The sequence below is a fragment of the Theropithecus gelada genome, chromosome 5 (genome assembly GCF_003255815.1).
Source record: "Theropithecus gelada isolate Dixy chromosome 5, Tgel_1.0, whole genome shotgun sequence".
NCBI classification, from domain to species: domain Eukaryota; kingdom Metazoa; phylum Chordata; class Mammalia; order Primates; family Cercopithecidae; genus Theropithecus; species Theropithecus gelada.
The window spans coordinates 48,375,181-48,396,733 of NC_037672.1; the positions used below are offsets into that span (position 1 = coordinate 48,375,181).

Genomic DNA, 21,553 nt, shown 5'->3' on the forward strand with positions numbered 1-21,553 from the left:
ACTCTCAATAGTGCTATATTTTAACATGGAAACATCACTATAAATAGTTACGTGCTAAGTATAAGTACTTTATCCTAATTTTATAGATTTATAATTTAGTCCACTTATCCTTCCTTTTTTCCATTTTCCTGGGTTCTGGCTTTATTCCATTGTTAGATCTATTTTCCTTGGGGAGTAAAATTATTGTCACATAACTTAGCATTTGATAATCTGTTAGCATGAAGAGACCTAATTTCCAGGTGGCGGAAATGCCCAGGTAAAATTAGGCTGAAAGAACAGATTATTTTCAATCCAAAACTACCAGTCATGTTCTTTGTATAAAATAAATCTTCCATTGTAATAACCATCAAGCTTTATTCTTCATAAAACCCCCGAAGGAATTTTTTAAGTATGTATCTCTCCACATTTATAATTAACATATTAATTTTGCAATCCTTTAGACAATTGTAAAGGGTGCAATTTACAGACAGTACTGATCATTACCTGTTTTCTCTTAAATCCATACCTACCACTTTCTACTCCACTATATACTGTGAGCCTTATAGGGATGGAAATCTGCAAACCAGATTTCCCAGGCTCCTTTGCTATCTGGCTTCTCCATAATTTCCACCAGAGGGAAACCACCGAAGATAGACAGAAAGAGAAAGAGAAGAGCCTTCTGCTTTAAATGATTATTTCAGTGGCTGCAGCAGCAGTGGCAGTAGGCGATTCTCGATCCCAGCAGCTAGGGCACAGGCAGCAACTTTTTGGGAATTCCAGGTCTGATCAAGGGGAATATGTCTGGTAGATGAAATCAACTGACACATCAGTAGCACTTGCTAACTGTATTTTACTATTTTCCTTTTGCTTTTCCAGTGTCCTACTCTGTTCATCCTTTGCTCTTTGATTCCTTCTAGCACCTTTGTGATCAACCCACCATACTAAATTTCCCTCTTTTCAAAATTCTAGGAATGGTTTTCATTTTCCTGAGTGGGCGCTGGCACTGACTTATGTATATTGTGTTGTAAATATTGATAAAATTGTCAAGTCACTTTTAAAAATATATCTGTTAGATTCTGAATATCAATAGTGATTTGACCTCATGCTTTAATAGGTAGAATATTTATAGCATTTGATTTTATGCTTGAACTATATTTATATTCTGCCCTACTCTCACAAAATTGTAATTCAAATACAATACAAATGTATGTTTGAAAATCTTTTCTTGATCACCAAAGTACTTTTGCATCAAAAATTTGCATGCAAATTAAAATTACAATCTTTATTAAGTAACCAGTGACTATAAAGTTTTAGGTATAAAACATTTTTTTCTGAATTGAGTCATGATTTGATTAGTATACAATCTATGGATTCAGTGTCTATAAAAATGAAATTTTATTACAAATGCAGCTCACAATGTTATGGATAGAGTCTTTAAAAAATAATGTAGATATCCATGGGTCAATTCTAATTACGGTTTAAATGAGATACAGTTTAGCATTAAGATTTAATTTCTGCATTTGTTTACTCTATAGAAATCTTTTTCAAATTAATATATGAAAAAGGAAGTTTTTAGTTTCTATTTCAAAATGTCACTCAACTCCTTGAAATTTTTCTGTGCCAAATATACTGGCTTGCCCCTCGTAAAGTCTGGTACCCCCAAATACTCCACTTTAAAAGCTGCTGACTTGAAAGTCAGTGAAAGAAGAAACTATATCATCAAACATCCAACTGTATCTAACTGAGTTATCTTTGTTTTTAATTTTTTTTGGTACTTCTATCCTAAACTTGATACATTTTTTATTTCTTATATAAAGTTCTCTGTGGGCCTCTCTTCCCTTCTAAACTAGGAGAAAGTAATTTCTCAGTTACATTAACTCACCCTTAAATATTTCTCCTGTACTAAGCAGAAGATACCTCTCATTTATCTGTTCAACATCTTTTGGCCAGATTTGTGTTTTCATAAATTTTAAGAACACATTAGTTGCAGAAAATTATAAAAGTAGTGAGGCAGAGAAGGACTTGAGGAGACTCTACTATATTATTAGTTTTTAAATAGACTCCATATGTACATCATATCAATCATTCGCTCGCTCTCTGACTGCATTTTCCTCTCTTAAAAGTATGTATGTACTGGACCACTGACTTCTGGTTTTAATGAGAAAACTCTCTAACGTGTGATCTAATCACTGTGGAATAATCATATGAATTTAGAGCTCACTTTCCATCATTTCTTCTTTGACTCTTCTTTAATGTGATGGTTTGTGCATAATCATTATGACATATAAAACTGCACTATGTGAAACAATCTTTTAAGTTTGGTAGCCCCTTAGAAAGGCACACGAGTTAATCCTGTTAATTTTAGAATTCTTATTGTTTTGTACAGACATTCATTGGCAATATTTATTTAATATATACTTAGATTCACAAAAGTATCTATATTATCAGAAGATATAATAACAATAATAAGCTTGCTTTTCTGGAACTCCATAGTAATATTTTTATGCCATTTCAACAGTGTAATTTTGCTTGATAGGGCTAAATACACCTCATAAAGTTTGAATACGATTAATTTTCTGGGAAAGTTAAATTATTTTATGATATTTTATTAAAGTATCATTTATGTAATTGAATTAACATTTGTAATTGTTAAAAAATAGAACTTATAGCTCTACTGATAACAGTCAGAATACAGTTAAGGGAACATTATATACCTTTAACTTGATAGTCATTTTCTAACGTTGCCTGCTCTTTCCTTCTTGAAATGTTATTTTCTGTTGGCATTCATGACAACCCATTTTCTCAATTTTCTTTTAATGTCTCTATCTACTCCAAGTCTTTTTTGTAGGTTTCTTCTCCTCCATCTGCTTAATAGTTTTCCTAAAGACTAGTCAGAGTGACTAAATATCCACTTGAACAAAATAAAAACCTAGTTCCAGTGAATAGTTTTATAATTTTTCTGTCTAAAAATCATGTGTTTTTTTTTTTTTTTTGCAAAAGGACTCCTGCTAAACTATAAATTATCATACAATGATGACATGCTCTTACATGTAAATAATACAATGAAACTGTTTATGTAAAATTTTATTTCTTGTGTGATTGTTATACAATAAACTTATATTTTCGAAACAGAGTATTTGGATGTGATCTTACCATTAACATACTTGGACTCCTCATTTTATAGGTGAAAAAGCAAGTCGCCAAAATTAAACTAACTAGTGCAAGCACATAAAACAAATTAAAAACAACATCAACATACTAATTTGAATGCTTTTTATGTTTAATTTGCATCTAGCAAGTGTAGTTTATTAGCATAATAACTCATTAAGGATTTTAACCACTATCTATATAGAATAAATTTGTATAATGCCTTTTCTTTACACTAATTTTAACATAATTGCTAATCTGGGTTTAGATCAGGAAAGAGTCCTTAGAAATATAAAGGTAGAACACTGAATTTGTGAGTTTTAAAAGAATAGAAGATGAAGTGGTGTGGTTTTAATAAGAAGGATGAGGACTGATGATTGCCCATTTTCTATTAGAAATAATGATATTAATGCTTTGGCAATAAAATTCTGTATGTAACTTATGTATTAAATAGACCAAATTCATTAGGATTTTATAGAATATAGAAATAGCTTTATTATTTTCCCTACCACTGCCTTAAGAAACCTTTTATTTCTACTCTTCTCCATTCCTTGCAAACAATTTAGGTTAGATCCTTTAGCCTTCTGAGTACTTTAAAGCATTTGAGAAATTATTCCAGTTCTAGCAATGATGTACTAGCTTTTATTGGACTAGTCCTATAAGAATAAAAATTGAAAATTCAGGATCAAATTGAAAAAAATATATATATAGAAAGGACTGGAGAGGAACCCAAAGCAGGCAGAAACTGCAGGGTATCCTCGAAAATAATACCTGCACTGGGTGGAGCCCTCCTTTATAAGGCTTAGTCATTGAGGACCCACTTCAGTTCAGTTGGGATGGGGTGGACAGCACTCAAGCAGAAAGTCAGCCTTATTAACTAACTTGTCAGAGGATGGAGTTTGAATCAGCTAGGGTTCCCAGAAATTGAAAAGCGAAACACAAGGAGGAGGATGCCACAGAGGAGTGAACCCCAAAATCTGTGTATAAGCTTTCTAAAATCCTTAGCTGACCCCTAAACTGCATATATATGGGAGAGATCCTAGGAAAATTAGCAAACAGTAATGGCTAGAAGGCTAAACGTGCTAAAGAGGGGATTACAATTGTTGCCTATGACAGGGAAGATATAGATTGAATTTTGAGTTCCTCTAAGTCAGAAGGGCTTGAGGAAAACCACAGACTTTCCCCAGAAACTCCAGAAGGCTGTATCTTAGAAAAGTGTGGATTACAAAAACCAAGGGATTTGCCCTAGGAACTAAGATTACATCAAATAGACTTAACAATGTTTAAAGCTAAATCTCACGAATTCAAGAGGAACAGATAGTGATTTAACTATACACTGAAACAAAAATCAATCCTTTTCAGAATATACAATTTCAGAGATATAATCACAAGTCTTAACAACATATCAACCACAAAGTCCAATATATAATCAAATGTAACCAGAAATGTGAAGAACCAGGAAAATGCAATGTATTCTGAGATGGTAAGATGTTGACATTTTAGCAAACAAGGACTTTAAAGAAGCCATTATAAATGTGATCATGAACTTTTAAGATAGTCAAAACTGATAAAAAAAAAGATAGGAAATCTCAGCAGAAACACAAAATTTATTTCAAAAATTTGAAATTCCGGAAAGAAAAAATAAGCAATCTAGAATGAAAAAGCTACTGAATGGACTTAAAAAAAAAAAATTGAAGATGGCAGAATATCAGTAAACTTGAAGGCAGATCAAGACAAATTGTTAAATCTGAAGGTCCGGGAGTAAAAAATATCTTAATAAAAGAAGCAAGGCCTCTGTGACTTAGGAGACATTACGTGATCTAACTTGAATATTGTCTGAGCCTCAAATCAAGAAGAGAAAGGAAAGAAGGTAAAAAAAAATGTGAAGAAATAATTCCCTATATTTACTAAATGTAACCTATCCCACCAAATTTAGTGAATTCCCAGCACAATAAATGCAAAGAAAATCATATCTAGAACATCACAGTTCAATTTCTAAACACCAAAAAGTGAAGAGAAAATTGTAAAACGGCCACCAACACATACAAAAATACATTACATATAAAGAATCAGGATACAGATGATGGCTAATTTCTCACCAGAAAAAATAGAGGGCAAAAGTGATAGAATCACAACTTTAAAATGATGAACATTAAAAAACCCTGTGAATTCAGAGTTTGATGTCCAGTAAGAATATCATTTCAAAATGAGGGTTAAAAAAAGACATTTCAAGGTAGACAAAAGTTGAAAATATATGCTACCTATGTAGCACTGCACTTCAAGACACTCTAAAGAAAGTTTTTCAGGTTGAAGGTACATTATACCAAATGGGAGCTCAAATATATGTAAGGAATAAAGAGCCCCAGACATGATAAATAAGTGATTATATCCCAGTAACTGTCTTTTTTTTTTCTTTTTGTACCTTTAAAAGACCATAACTATTTAAATAAAAAACTATGATATTTGGTATGAGGTTAATAAAATATAAATATGTGACCACAATAGCAAAAATGATAGGGTGAGTGTAAATAAAATTATATTGCTGAAAGTTTATTACTTTTTATATAAAGTGGTACAATATTAACTTTAGATAGAATGTGGTAAGTTAAGAATGCATTTTATGACCTTTAGACTAACCACGAACCAAAATACAAAGGGAGACAACTAAAAGGGCAGTAAGAGCAACAAAATCAAGTACTGAAATATATTTAATTAACCCCAAGAAAAACAGGAAAAGAAGTAACAGAGAAAAAAATAGTATACATATAAACCAAATAGTAAGTTATAAACTTAAACCCAACTAGTCAATAATTTATGAGGAAAACTTAATAATTATACATGTCTATGGGCCTAATAACAGAGCCTCAAGAAACTGAAGCAGATTCTGACAGGATTGAAGAAAGACACAGGTTTTAAACACCTTTCTGAAAATTGAAAGAACAAAGAAAAATATATACGTATGTGTAGACCTATCTTGATTAGATTCCAAAATGAAATGATTAGTTTCTAAGTAGTGCATTTTTTTTTCCAATAACATCACATTTTTAAAAAGAAAACAATAGTACTAATTGTGTGTGTATGTTACATTGTGATTTCATCATGTATCATATACAGTTTTTGGGGTATAAGTTGAGCAAAGAAAAGGCCTTCCTCTAAACCTTCTTCTACCACAGGATATACTTTAACATTTGGTCTATTTTGTCATTTACTTTTTTTTCCACAAAGTTCATAAAATAGTATTGAGTGAGACTTTTGTACTCAACTCCACCACCTAATGCTTAACCAACCTAAATACATCGCACTTATTTTATATGAAATTAGCTTCAAGGTGTTACTGTTGAAACTTTAGGTACGAGACAAATAATTGAACCTTTAGGTATGAGACAAATTAATTAATTAATTCTTACCTTAAAGACAAGTTCTCCTACCAAGCCATTCCATGTCCCATCTTCTTGTGGGCTTCCATATTTGTGATCCGGTGCTACATAAATTTCATAGTTAAAACCCAGGTAGTTAGATAAGGCATCCAAAACATCAATGGAGAAGCCCTGGTATTTCTTCGGCTTACCCAAGACATTTTCAGAGACCATCACAAAAGGTTCTTCCTACATGGAAATAAGAGAAATTTCTGATGTCAATCTATAGTGCTCCCTAAAAGCAAAGATTAATTCCTTCAAGAGTTTTGATTAAATCTAAAAATTGCTTTATACTTTGAAACAACGCAACTCAGGAGTATAACTTACGCATCATTAATGCATCATATTATTTAACAATGCTTAATAATTCAATTTCTTATCTCCCTTTTAATTATCACCTTATCAAAAATTAGATAAAAGTAATTTAAAAACTTAGGGTCCATGAGTTTATTTTCCTTGCCATCTGAGGACCCATCTGAAATTCCTCAATAACAAAACATTTAACAAACTATAAATTTATCATATCTAGTCTCAGGAATTTATTGTTTGTAAACCACGTAAATTACATCCAACAAAATTTTAACAGATATAATCTACATAAAACTACCTGAAAAGATAAAATTCTAAGAACACATAATTCAGCTGAAATTAATAATCTCACATTTACTGGGAGTTATTCACTAAGTAATTTCTGACTTCGATATAAACACACATTTCATTGCAAAAATAGCTTCTTTATGACTGATATGAGAAATTCACTTCCTTTTCAATAAACCGTCTAATTTAGTAAATTTAGCAAATTGGTTTCTGCTTCCACCTCTTTTATCTTTTCCCATTTTTGTCTTCTTAAAGCTAACAAATAGGCCCTTTTCACTTTTGAGAACACCTGGTGTTAAGAGAGCTCGATTGATTTGAAACATGCTGGCAGACTACAGAAAATTAGATAATCTATTCCTTAATTTCCTACACTTGTTCAGAAATCTTTCAGCAACAGTAATATTTACAGATAACCATTCATAGTGTATGTAGTCCATCCAGCCCTCTGGGCAGGCTAAAATCTCTCCTTGTATATAAGCCAGAATACCCAAAGAGTTTTTTTTTGGAATCATTTTTCCTCAGAGACTCACAAAACAGCCTTCATAATGCTTTCATTTTGACTTTTATTCAAAGACACTATAAGTAGCTTATAAAATCACTGCACCTGTTATAGGAATATTGTCAACCATAATATACAGTTTTCTCCCTAAAAATTACCATGAGATAAATTTTGTAATTATTCAGGGTCAAAGAACTTTGTCTCAGTGGTGCCTTTTTCAAAATGATAAAAAACAATGTAATCAATTATTGAGGTACTTCTTTTCATTTTGGATATTCAGAAAGTCAGTACTAAGTTTCATGTTCCTCTATAACTATGTTGATATTGTGGTATTTGTAACATTTCTTTAATCTTAGTTATCTGAAGTACTTACAATTTCTAATTTTGAAAACATATTTTAGTTTCACTGTTTGTATGTTATCTTAGAGCAAAATGAAGCAGTAAATGGACAGTTAGCAGAGTAGGTTACTGCTAGTTGTCCTCTACAGGAGTTCTCTTCTTCTCTAATTGTATTTTACCACTATGGAGAATAAAGAAAATCTGTAGTCCTACACTTCAGGCACTGTGGCTTGCTTCACGGACATGTGACTAATTCTGGCCAATGTGATGCAAGCAGGGTGGTTTGTGCAACATTTCTTCTTGTTCTTTCTGCTACCTGAAAACTAGAAAGAACACACAATGGCTGGTGTTCTGGTAACTGGGACTCCACACAGCAGATAAATGAGAGTAGTTTATGTCCCTGACACCTAAAATGTCCCACAACACTTGGGCCAACTCGCCACAGCCCGAGATTGTAAGAAAAAAATGTTCTAGCACTTTGGGAGGCCGAGACAGATATACCACGAAGTTAGGAGATCGAAACAATCCTGGCTAACATGGTGAAACCCCATCTCCGCTAAAAAAAAAAAAAAAAAAAAAAAAGGCCATGGAGTCCCCGCTACCTGAGAGCAAGAGGCAAGAGAATGGCGTGAACCCAGGAGGCGGAGCTTGCAGTGAGCCGAGATCAAGCCACTGCACTCCAGCATGGGTGACATAGTGAAACCATCAGAGAGGGAGGGGGAGGGGAAGAAAGAAAAGGCAAGGAAAGAAAGAAAAGGCAGGGAAACAAAGAAAGCAAAGGCAGGGAAACAAAGAAAAGGCAGGGAGGGAGGGATGGGGAGAGGAAGGTGGGGAGGGAGGGAGGGATGGGGAGAGGAAGGTGGGGAGGGAGGGAGGGATGGGGAAAGGAAGGTGGGGAGGGAAGGAGGGAAGCGAGGGAGGGAAACGAGGAACGGAAAGAAAGGGAAAGAACAGAAAAGTATTTACAACTTTTTCATTCCCCATTGTACTAATACTTGATGTTAATGAATATTGAACATTAGATCAGTCGATTAGAGGTTTTCAGAATGAATCAAATTTCTACTAATATGCCCACAATTGGTGGGTTCTTGGTCTCGCTGACTTCAAGAATTAAGCCACAAACCCCTGCACTGAGTGTTACAGTTCTTACGATAGACCGGAGGTTGTTCCCTCAGATGCAGCTCCAATTCCTTCCTTCTGGTGGGTTCGTGGCCTCACTTACTTCTCTACTTCGCTCCTCATCTCGCCTCCCTTGCCGACCTTCCCAATGAGTATTACAGCTCTTAAAGTCACTGCACCCAAATTGCCAAAGAACAACGGTACCATATCGCGTCCAAGGAGTTTCCCCTGTCTCGTTCAGGCAGCCTGCTTTTATTCCCTCATCTGGCCCCACCTACATCCTGCTGATTGGTCCATTTTACAGAGAGCTGATTGGTCCATTTTACAGAGAGCTGATTGGTCCATTTTTCAGAGTGCTTATTGGTCCATTTACAAACCCTGAGCTAGACACGGAGCGCTGATTGGTGCGTTTACCATCCCTTAGCTAGACATAAAAGTTCTCCAAGTCCCCACTAAGATTCAGGAGCCCAGCTGGCTTCACCCAGTGGACGCCACACTGGAGCCTCGAGTGGAGCTGCCTGCCAGTCCCGTGTGGTGCACCCACACTCATCAGTACGTGGGTAGTAGTTGGCACCAAGCGCCCCAGAGGATGGGGTGGTGCTCGTTGGCAAGGCTCTGGCGGCGCAGGAGCCCTCCGCAGCAGGGGTTTGGGCATGGCGGGTTGCAGGTCCCCAGCCCTGCCCCCCGGGGAGGCAGCTGAGGCCCGGTGAGAACTCGAGCACAGCACTGGAGGGCCAGCACTGCTGGGGGACCAGGCGCACCCACCGCAGCTGCTGGCCCAGGTGCTAAGCCCCTCACTGCCCTGGGCCGCTGGAACTTGCGCTGGCCTGTGAGCATGGCACACAGCACAGGTTCCCACCGGCGCCTGTTCCTCCACACCTCCCCACAAGGAGAGAGAGGCGGCTCCGGCGTCGGTCAGCCCAGAGAGGGGCTGCCACCGTGCTGTGGCAGGCTGAAGGGCTTCTCAAGCGCTGCCAGAGTGGATGCTGAGGCCGAGAAGGCACTGAGAGTGAGGGCTGGTAGCACATTGTCACCTCTCAATAATACTGACTTGTTTAAATGACATCATACTACAAGTGAAAAGTGAAGAAGTAATACTTTAATATTATTGGTAAAATACAACATATCTTGATATTTCAAATATTCATATATTTAACGTGCATAATAAAACTTTAGACAATTGGCAGAATTTGCTACATCTCATTTGGTGGTTTGGACAACATATAGAGCTAGCTAATGACTATGCCTTGCACAAATACACTAAAGTTGGTCCTGAGGTGATTAGAATCAGAATGGATTAAAGGAATTCCAAAACAAAGATCAAATTCACAGACCATGTAAATAAGATCATAAAGTTCTATAATTAAAACAGACTTTAATGCTTGTATTGTGATATATGATGGCAACAGAAAACAAGTACTGATTTCCTTATGTGCAATTCATTCATTTCTATATTTTGAATATCAATCAGCAAACTAATTGTAAGAGGATTCATGGAAGATATTATTTGACTGGCTCTTCTATCAATAATTGGAAGTCATATGCTTTATCTATTTTTCAGGACCTTCAAAACTGAAAAAATCGACTATGTTTATCAGTAATTTACTCATCAGGAAGTTGAATAACACTCTTTGATGTGATACTTAAAAAATTATGAACTTAATGATTGCATAGGTAAATAATAGATGTGGCAAAAATACTGTCCCAATGTATATGTTGCTAAAAACTATTATTAATTCTTGTACATTTTTAACTCATAACTCTCTAGACCAATTATTTAGTATGCTAAATGGTTATATTTTCTTCATATGTTAAATTTCTTTCTTGAAATGACTTTAATTCTACCTTTTAAGTAAATCTCTAGGCACACAATTCCCTTGCACAAGTCTGTTGTCAAAATCTGTTCCTAGCAATGTTACCTGTAATTGGTTAAAGATACAGAATAGAAATGGCTATACTAAGGGGATTTTCAAAATGAATTATTGATGAACATACCTTTTAAATTTTATACCCTAAATAAACTTTTATTGCATCTTATCATTCTTCATCTGGATCAATGTTTTTAAAGCTTTATTTTTAAGCTGTATTACAGATTTGGACCATTACTCATAAATTCTAGCTCAGACTAGTACTGTATGAGTACAACCAGCCAATATATTGGACAGGTATACATAGCAAAAGAAATTTGGTTGAAGCTGTGGGAACTATAATAGAAAAGATACGTGTTCCTTCTCTGCGGTAATACTTAGCTTGTTTCGATCACTTTTATCTATGTACCTGTCTCTAAAATTTATTCACTCATTGACTTATCCATTTAACATTTACTGAGTAGCTAGCTACTGCATCAAGGTACTACACTCAATATAGTGAGAGATATGGTATTAAGTCATGGATATTACTCTCAAAATAATTACACCCTATTAGTGGGGCATGTACTCAATCACTGTGCTCAGAAAAAATATAAAGAAAGAAAAAACAACACACACCAGAACTGGTACTGACAGGACAACAAAGAAATACGGTAGAGACTAAAAATAAATAAATAAATAAATAAAATAAAAAAAGGAAAATCATGATTTTGGGGGTTACCAGCTATGTACTTTTTTAATAGATGAGAAAACTCAGGAAGAAACTCAACTCAAAGTCACACAATATGTTACAGAAGAAGGAGGCATCATAATCTGCCGTACTTGAAGCTTACCTCCTTGAAGCTCAAATTTTTTCCACCTATTGATTAAAATCCAGGACTGCGTAGTTTAATCTCAAATTTTAACACAATTTATGGTGGTACACTGGTAGAGGCTCCAGATTCCTGACAGAGAAAAACACAACCCTCTCTCGATAAAGGTAACATTACTTTAGGTATAACATGATTCCATCAAATAAGTTTTTGAATATGATCTTCAAAACAAAAATCAAAGAAATGTGGTGAAAAGAAATATTAGATTGGTATAAAAGTAATTGCAGTGTTTGCCATTAAAAGTAATGGCAGAAACCTCAGTTACTTTTGCACCAACATAATTCTTCAAAAATAGAACCTGCAGAAAAAACGAGGAACAGAAATTGATCTCTCAAGAATTTAGATATTAGAATTTTCACATGCATATTAGAAATATTACATTAATTGTGTTTGAAGAAATGAAGGGCAACTTTTTTTTTTTTTATTTGTCAGGAAACTAGAAAGTACAAAAAGTGTTGTTATACAGTTGAAAAAGAACTAAACAAATTTGAGAATTAGAAAAGACAATTACCAAAGTTTCTGAGTCATTAACATATTAGAAACAGATGAAGAAAGAATTCTTCATGACTGAGTCATTAACATATTAGAAACAGATGAAGAAAGAATTCACGAATTGCAGTAGGTCAGAATTAATACCCAGGGTGAAGGAAGAATAAACAAGAGGATAGAAAATCCCAAAGCGAGAATAAATAGAGGAGGAACAGAAAGTGAGGTGGTCTGATAATCCCAAGTACTGTCAGGCATATAAAGAAATAGAAGTGCTCCTATTTTTAGAAGTCGAACTAGAAATAGGAGTGAACAGCATTCACTGCTGCTGGATATATAAATTTACAACCATTTTGAAAAAGATTTTGACTTGCCTGGTAGCGTATGGAGCTACTTATATACAAGTTAATATTACCTGGTTGTAAGTATTACATCGATATTTATCTAGTATGAAGATACGCATGGCTATGTCCTAGAAATTCCATTCCTTGGGTATGAATACAAAAGAATACTGGGCACCAAACTATATGTCCAAGAATGTTCATAGCAGCCTTGTCTGTAATAGCTCAAATCTGGAAACAATCTAAAAATGCAAATGCCCATCAACATGGAAAAGATAAATATATTGTGGTACATTGATGCTGTGGAATACTAAACAGCTTACAATTGAAGTTAACAGAAGCTGTACCCTAATATGAATGAATGTTTAAGAGAATAAGTTGGTAGAAAAAAGCAATAGCGAAGGAACGCTGAGTTTGATTCCATTTACATAACATTCAAAAATGGGTAAATTGACTATATTATTTAAGAATTCACATGTAGCTGGAGACAATCTAAAGAAAATAGAGGAAGTGATTACCTCTGGGTGGTTAGCCTCTGGGATGCTGCCAAGGGGCTGATCAGAAAGATGCACCGAAGAGGTGGTTTCTGTGGTAATGACAATGGTCTGCTTTTCACTCTGGGTAGTGATTTCTGGGTGTTACTTTACTGTTTATTAATTAATGTTTCATGCTTTTTTCTGTGTACATGTTATATTGCAATTTCAAATAAGGATAAAAATATGTTAAGTGCAAACAGATAATGGAGGGCAACAAAGCCATATTAAAGTGTCGGCTATTTATTTGACAGGGAATTGAAGCTTTTGTGGAAGGGAAATAGGATAATAAGAAAGTAATTTTAAGAGTAGAGTGTAGAATGGATTATTGCAGGAGAGAGGATTAGGGTTTCCTTTGCAATGGCCCAGATGACAGGAGATTATGGCTTGTGCCTATTTAACATATATTTTCAAAGTGCAAGTAGATGGCTTTGAGTCTTCCTTTATAGAGACAGAAGGGAACATAATAAATGATAAAATCCTGCCATTAAAATTCATTTTCCAGTAATTAGTTTCAAAGAGTATTAATAGGACTTGAGTCTAAATTGGTGAAAACCTGTCTGCCTATTAAATGAAAACAAATTGCAGATTATGATTTGCTGATCATTTGCATGACAGATTCTCTAAGCACAAGCCTCAGCAACTGGAACAAATGAAGCTTTCAGAGAATGTCTGTGGTTTATCAATCTAAGTGCATTAACATGAGGATCCACAGACCTGCTTGTAGAAAAGGGTGTTTCAGTGGCTGATAATTTTTGTATTAGCAAGGATTTATTCACATCACTTGTTGGGTTATTAGATAATAACTTCATGATTCTGAATCTGTATTCAGTCACTTAAAAAATCTCATGATAATTGCTTAGTTGATTTACAACACTGTTTGCAACTTGCAGATTTTGGAGTTAATTCCTATATTTTAATAACTATGTAATATTATTTGCTAGTGAGGGCGTTGGAAAAAAAGCATCTGACATTTTTGATAGGTACAAGCTACAAGCTCTACTGCTAAGGCTTTACTGAGAGTTGTTTAGAGGTTTTAATACGCACGACTACAGAATGCCAGGAAGGCCAAAACTAAGAATTAGTCACTGGAAATTCTTTATAATTCTGCTCACATATATAGCTCAAAGACATTAAAGAAAGAAGAGAATATTTCTTAATGCGTGAAATATTTTTTCCCTAAAACATACTCCTGGCTGAAGCAAACAATAGTTGTCTTTATGCACGGTGTGAGCTTATATTTTGCTCAAGGATGACACATTCCATTTTGATATATGTGGAATTAATGGCCACCATTCTTCTTGGAAAAAACTCATTATATTTTATAGAGCATATGTAAGTATTAGAAATGTTTACAAGTTAGGAAGGCCAATGGTATGGAATTTGTTATAAGGAGATATCAAGACACCAGAATAGAAAAACAAAATAAGGAACAGCAGGAGAGGAAGAAACAATCTAGGTGTTATAAAGAAAACTAATATCTGAATTTCATGGAGAGAAGGAAAGCATATCATTGGGATATGCAATGAAAACATTTTTAAAAAGAGGGATTGCAGGAAGATTTTATGAAGGAGCCAATGTTTAGAAATGATACATTAAACTAAGTTTTTAATCTTTCCTTAAATGTTTTTACCAGACAACAAAATTCAATTATAAATGATAAAAGTAAATAAAAATACTTAGTCATCCTTACTTCTTAACTCCTTATATCTTCTGTATTATTTTATATATCATTTCTATTTCCGTTCTGTAAGCAGTTATTTAAATACAAATATTTTAAATTGAGCATAAAGTTAAAGCTATTATTATGCAAGATGATTGATTTTTAAAATAAAATATTTGATTTTAGACATTTGCTTTCAACTAATAAAATAGTCACATCTTAGTGACTTAGAGGCTAAGTAGAGAGTGGACAAAACAATTGGTTTTTGTACAAAAGAATTTGAAAGAAGCGTAAGTTGCTGTTAACTGGGAATACAAGGTCACCAAACACATTAGGCAATTACAATAATCCTAAGTACCCTAGTTCTCATTTGTTGGCTTTCCCTGGCATTCATTTGAAAATACATTTTGGAGACTAAGATTTTATGAACTACATGATCACCCTATACGAACTGAAAAATACCAAGCTCTCAGACTGCTTTTTGAGTATGAGTGCTGGATAATGTTTTTTGTTGTTTGTTTGGTCCAAGTTTTCATTATATTAGTAAATTTGACACTTAAGTGAATCTTACATGTGTCTAATCACATGCATGAGTAAATTATATTCTATAAATATCTGTTGAAAGGTTTCTAGGTACAGAGTACTTTGCAAATGTAGTTATCTTAAAGAAAGCTATCAAGAAATACATTCGAGATATAACCTATTGCAGCTGTAAGGAGTGACTGGCTGTACCAAATGAGAGAAGTCTGCAACTATTTAATGAAAGAATTTGGCAACATTTGACTTCAGAATGGTGACGATATTTACAAACACTGGAGTTGATGAATCATATTTCTGTTAAAAAATAAAAAATAGTAATGATAATAAATGTCAACTGAAGCTTATGATATAACATTATCTGGATATAGAGGCATTTAATAAATGAAAACTAAAGCCAGTTAAACATTGGAATGTAGCAGAAAGCCACACAAATATTAAAAATAAAAACCATATAAAATTTGAAAATGTTTTAGGATTAGTGGCATTTCTATCCAAACTGATATTACTTATAGGGAAATAGCAGAAATTCAGATGTTTATTCAGTCATTCAAAAGAGTATTAATACCAGGCACACACTAAGAATACAGCAGTGAACAAAACGAACAACAAACAAACATTTCTATTCTTCTAGACCTACATTCTATTGGGAGTGACAGACAACAAACAAATAAATATATATATATTTATTTATATATGTATATTTATATATACATATATAAATATATATGTATATATAAATATATATTTATATATGTACATTTATATATGTATACTTTTATATATGTATATTTATATATACATATATAAATATATATATAATGTCAGATGGTGATAGGTGCTGTGAAGATAAACAATGAGAACAAGGCATATGTGAGAAATGATTGTACCTTCAATTAGAAAGCGCCTCCATAGAAAGAACATTCAGATGGAAGAAAGAGTAAGTACAAATACACCAGTTAAGAGTCTCTGACTTGTTTAAGAGACAGAAGAGACACTAGTGTGCCTGGGACCAAGAAAGCTAGAGCTAGATATTTAGGAAATATCTGAGAGGCAATGTGTTTGGATGGGGTAGAGCTTCACTAGAGTCTTTAGGCCACTATGACGATGTCAGCTGTTACTTTGACTGAGATAGGAAGCCAGATGGGCTCCGAGCAGAGGAGAGACATGATCAGATATATTTTCACAGTTTACTAGATAGTTGACAGTTACTATTGACAATAGACTGGAAGAGGCAAGGAAAGAAGCTGGGAGATCAGTTAGGAGTCTTTTACAATAAATCAGAAGTGACTTGGCAGTAAAATGGATTTAATAAGATGTAATTGGATTCTAGGTAATTTTTGAAGGTAGAGCTGATGAAATGTGTTGACACATTGGATGTGGGGTTATAAGAACTTAGGAAAAATGACACAAAACCATCTCATACTTCCTAGAGATGCTCAGTGGAGGCATCAGTCTTTGGAAGAGTGTTAACTTCTGGGACTGTCCTTGACTGTTTTTCATTTGGAGTATGTGTCATAATAATTCTATCAGATGAACTAAAGCTTTCAATCAATAGACTAAAGTCCTCAAGGTGAATGTTCAATATGGAACCAAAGACAGTATTCTGTAAAAACCTGCAGCACTGAATACAAAATTAATACACATTGAAATTTAATGGAGGAAAACATTAAAATGTATACTTTCTTTTTTATCCCTGCATAATTGTGACTTAGATTTAGAAGAGAAATATTATTTATAAGAAGAAAAAACAATAATTAAAGTCACAATCTTTAAAGTTTAAATTTTAAAAGGACAAAGTTTAACAGCAACCATTGAGGGTGAATTATTTATTGTTTTGCTCTCTTAACATACCTTTGGGGAATACAAATTAAAATAACAGGAACTATTTAATTTATTGCTTATCTGACTGGCAAGGATAAAAATAAATGTCAATGTTTATCAGCAAGCATGTGAGAAAGTGGACTTTCTTTTTGTTTTTTTGTTTTTTTTTTTTTTTGAGACGGAGTCTCGCTCTGTCGCCCGGGCTGGTGTGCAGTGGCCGGATCTCAGCTCACTGCAAGCTCCGCCCCCCGGGTTTACGCCATTCTCCTGCCTCAGCCTCCCGAGTAGCTGGGACTACAGGTGCCCGCCACCTCGCCCGGCTAGTTTTTTGTATTTTTTTTTTTTAGTAGAGACGGGGTTTCACCATGTTAGCCAGGATGGTCTCGATCTCCTGACCTCGTGATCCGCCCGTCTCGGCCTCCCAAAGTGCTGGGATTACAGGCTTGAGCCACCACGCCCGGCCAGAAAGTGGACTTTCTTATGCACTACTTATGTGAATTAAAATTAGTGAAAGTTTTCCAGAAAACAAATTCACAATAAAAAAGTGAAAGCCTCAACCCCCCATCAAAAAGTGGGCAAAGGATATGAACAGATGCTTCTAAAAAGAAAATATATATGTGACCAATAAACATACGAAAAGAAGCTCCACATCACTGATCATTAGAGAAATGTGAATCAAAACCACAGTCAGATATTATCTCACAGCAGTCAGAATGGTGATTATTAAAAAGCTGGGAAACAACAGATGCTGGCAAGGCTGTGGAGAAATAAGAACACTTTTACACTGTTGATGGGAGTGTAAATTAGTTCAACTATTGTGGAAGACAGCGTGGCAATTCCTCAAGAATCTAGAACCAGAAATACCATCTGACCCAGCAATCCCATTACTGGGTATTTACCCAAAGGATTATAAATCATTCTACTATAAAGAAACATATACATGGATGCTTACTGCAGCACTATTTACAATAGCAAAGACTTGTAACCAACCCAAATGCCCATCAATGATAGACTGGATAAAGAAAATGTGACAAATATACACCGTGGAATACTGTGCAGCCATAACAAAGAATGAGAACATGTCCTTTGCAGGGGCATGGATGAAGCTGGAAACCATCATTCTCAGCAAACTAACACAGGAACAGACAACCAAATGCTGCATGTTCTCACTCATAAGTGGGAGTTGAGCAATGAAAACAGATGGACACAGGGAGGAGAACATCACACACTGGGGCCTGTTGCGGGGTGGGCAAGGGGAGGGAGAGCATTAAGACAAATAACTAATGCATGTGGCACTTAAAGCCTAGATGACGGGTTGATAGGTGCAGCAAACCACCATGGCACATGTATACCTATGTAACAAACCTTCACATTCTACACATGTATCCTGGAACTTAAAGTAAAATCAAAAATAAAAAGAAAAGTGACTGTAAATTTTCATATTATCTCATGTAATAATTGTACATCTAAGTAATTAATCATAAATGAGCATAAAAATATGCACAAGTATATATTTTTTAAATGTTCATTGCAAGTTATCTAGGAAGAAGTTGAAAACAACCTAAATGCCCTACAATCATGGATGGATTTTGTTTCGCTTTAAGATATGTGGTCTTGTTATGTTGCCCAGGTTGTAGCGCAGTGGCACAATCATGGCTCATTGCATCCTCAACCTCCTGGGCTCAAGCAATCCTGCTTCAAACACTTGAGTAGCTGGGAATACAGGCACACACCACTATGCCTGGCTTTTTTTTTTTTTCTTGAGATGGGTCTTACTATGTTGCCCAGGCTTGTCTCAAAGTCTTGGCCTCAAGTGATCCCAAAATGCTGGAGTTATAGGCATGAGCCACAGAACCCAGCCTGAGAGTTTTTTTTTTTTTTTTTTGTCTATCTGTATGACACAGCACTGCACGTTGCTCTATCAACTTCAGTGTCTCAATGCCCTGTTACATAGTTATCTACACAGAGTTGGACCATAGGTCATTTTTTAAAAAAACAAGAATAGCATTTTGAAGTTCGGGGTTGGTTTGTTTTTTTCTTTCTTTCTTTTTTTTTTAATAGATTCAAAAATATCTCTGTAAAGACATTAATTTGCATTTCAACATAGTTCAGGGAATGAGAAATAAAACTGTCAAGTTGCAGTTAGAAGGCTGGGAATTATATACAACCCTAGATAAATTAACAGACATTTGAGGCAGCTGTAGAAATTATTCACTAAGTGGCTGAAAAAACTATTGATCACATCTGTTAAAAATATATATTCACAGCCAGTCGCGGTGGCTCATGCCTGTAATCCCAGCACTTTGGGAGGCCGAGGCGGGCAGATCACGAGGTCAGGAGTTCAAGACCAGCCTGGACAACACAGTGAAACCCGTCTCTACTAAAAATACAAAAATAGTCAGGCATAGTGGCATGTACCTGTAGTCCCAGCTACTCTGGAGGCTGAGGCGGGAGAATCGCTTGAATCCAGGAGGTGGAGTTTGCAGTGAGCCAAGACCATGGCATTGTACTCCAGCCTGGGTGATAGAGTGACAGAGTGAGATTCCGTCTCAAAGAAAAAAAAAAAGGAGGGGGGAGCAAGATGGCCGAATAGGAACAGCTCCAGTCTCCAACTCCCAGCGCGAGCGACACAGAAGACCAGTGATTTCTGCATTTTCAACTGAGGTACTGGGTTCATCTCACTAGGGAGTGCCGGACAATCGGTGCTGGTCAGCTGCTGCAGCCCGACCAGCGGGAGCTGAAGCAGGGCGGGGCATCACCTCACCTGGGAAGCGCAAGGGGAAAGGGAATTCCTTTTCCTAGGCAGGGGAACTGAGACACACAACACCTGGAAAATCGGGTAACTCCCACCCCAATACTGGGCTTTAAGCCAACAGGCACACCAGGAGATTATATCCCACACCTGGCCGGGAGGGTCCCACGCCCACGGAGCCTCCCTCATTGCTAGCACAGCAGTCTGCGATCTCCTGGCAAGGCAACAGTGAGGCTGGGGGAGGGGCGCCCGCCATTGCTGAGGCTTAAGTAGGTAAACAAAGCCGCTGGGAAGCTCGAACTGGGTGGAGCTCACAGCAGCTCAAGGAAACCTGCCTGTCTCTGTAGACTCCACCTCTGGGGACAGGGCACAGTAAACAACAATAAAAGCCAAAAGCAGCAGAAACCTCTGCAGACGCAAACGACTCTGTCTGACAGCTTTGAAGAGAGCAGTGGATCTCCCAACACGGAGGTTGAGATCTGAGAAGGGACAGACTGCCTGCTCAAGCGGGTCCCTGACCCCTGAGTAGCCTAACTGGGAGACATCCCCCACTAGGGGCAGTCTGACACCCCACACCTCACAGGGTGGAGTACACCCCTGAGAGGAAGCTTCCAAAGCAAGAATCAGACAGGTACACTCGCTGTTCAGCAATATTCTATCTTCTGCAGCCTCTGCTGCTGATACCCAGGCAAACAGGGTCTGGAGTGGACCTCAAGCAATCTCCAACAGACCTACAGCTGAGGGTCCTGACTGTTAGAAGGAAAACTATCAAACAGGAAGGACACCTACACCAAAACCCCATCAGTACATCACTATCATCATCAAAGACCAGAGGCAGATAAAACCACAAAGATGGGGAAAAAGCAGGGCAGAAAAGCTGGAAATTCAAAAAATAAGAGCGCATCTCCCCAGGCAAAGGAGCGCAGCTCATCGCCAGCAATGGATCAAAGCTTGACGGAGAATGACTTTGACGAGATGAGAGAAGAAGGCTTCAGTCCATCAAACTTCTCAGAACTAAAAGAGGAATTACGTACCCAGCGCAAAGAAACTAAAAATCTTGAAAAAAAAGTGGAAGAATTGATGGCTAGAGTAATTATTGAAGAGAAGGTCATAAACAAAATGAAAGAGATGAAAACCATGACACGAGAAATACGTGACAAATGCACAAGCTTCAGTAACTGACACGATCAACTGGAAGAAAGAGTATCAGCGATTGAGGATCAAATGAACGAAATGAAGCGAGAAGAGAAACCAAAAGAAAAAAGAAGAAAAAGAAATGAACAAAGCCTGCAAGAAGTATGGGATAATGTAAAAAGACCAAATCTACGTCTGATTGGGGTGCCTGAAAGTGAGGGGGAAAATGGAACCAAGTTGGAAAACACTCTTCAGGATATCATCCAGGAGAACTTCCCCAACCTAGTAGGGCAGGCCAACATTCAAATCCAGGAAACACAGAGAACGCGACAAAGATACTCCTCGAGAAGAGCAACTCCAAGACACATAATTGCCAGATTCACCAAAGTTGAAATGAAGGAAAAAATCTTAAGGGCAGCCAGAGAGAAAGGTCGGGTTACCCACAAA

The 21,553-nt window shown here is 36.2% G+C and overlaps 1 protein-coding gene across 2 annotated transcripts in view; it reads right to left on the reverse strand.

The window, feature by feature from the left end:
* Positions 1 to 21,553, reverse strand: part of GRID2 (glutamate ionotropic receptor delta type subunit 2) — a 1,538,331-nt gene that overhangs the window by 343,232 nt on the left and 1,173,546 nt on the right. For both annotated transcript variants that reach the window (XM_025385476.1, XM_025385475.1), the window contains one exon: positions 6,534 to 6,731. In XM_025385476.1, the coding sequence (XP_025241261.1) occupies positions 6,534 to 6,731 (198 nt within the window). The remainder of the gene's footprint in view (positions 1 to 6,533; positions 6,732 to 21,553) is intronic.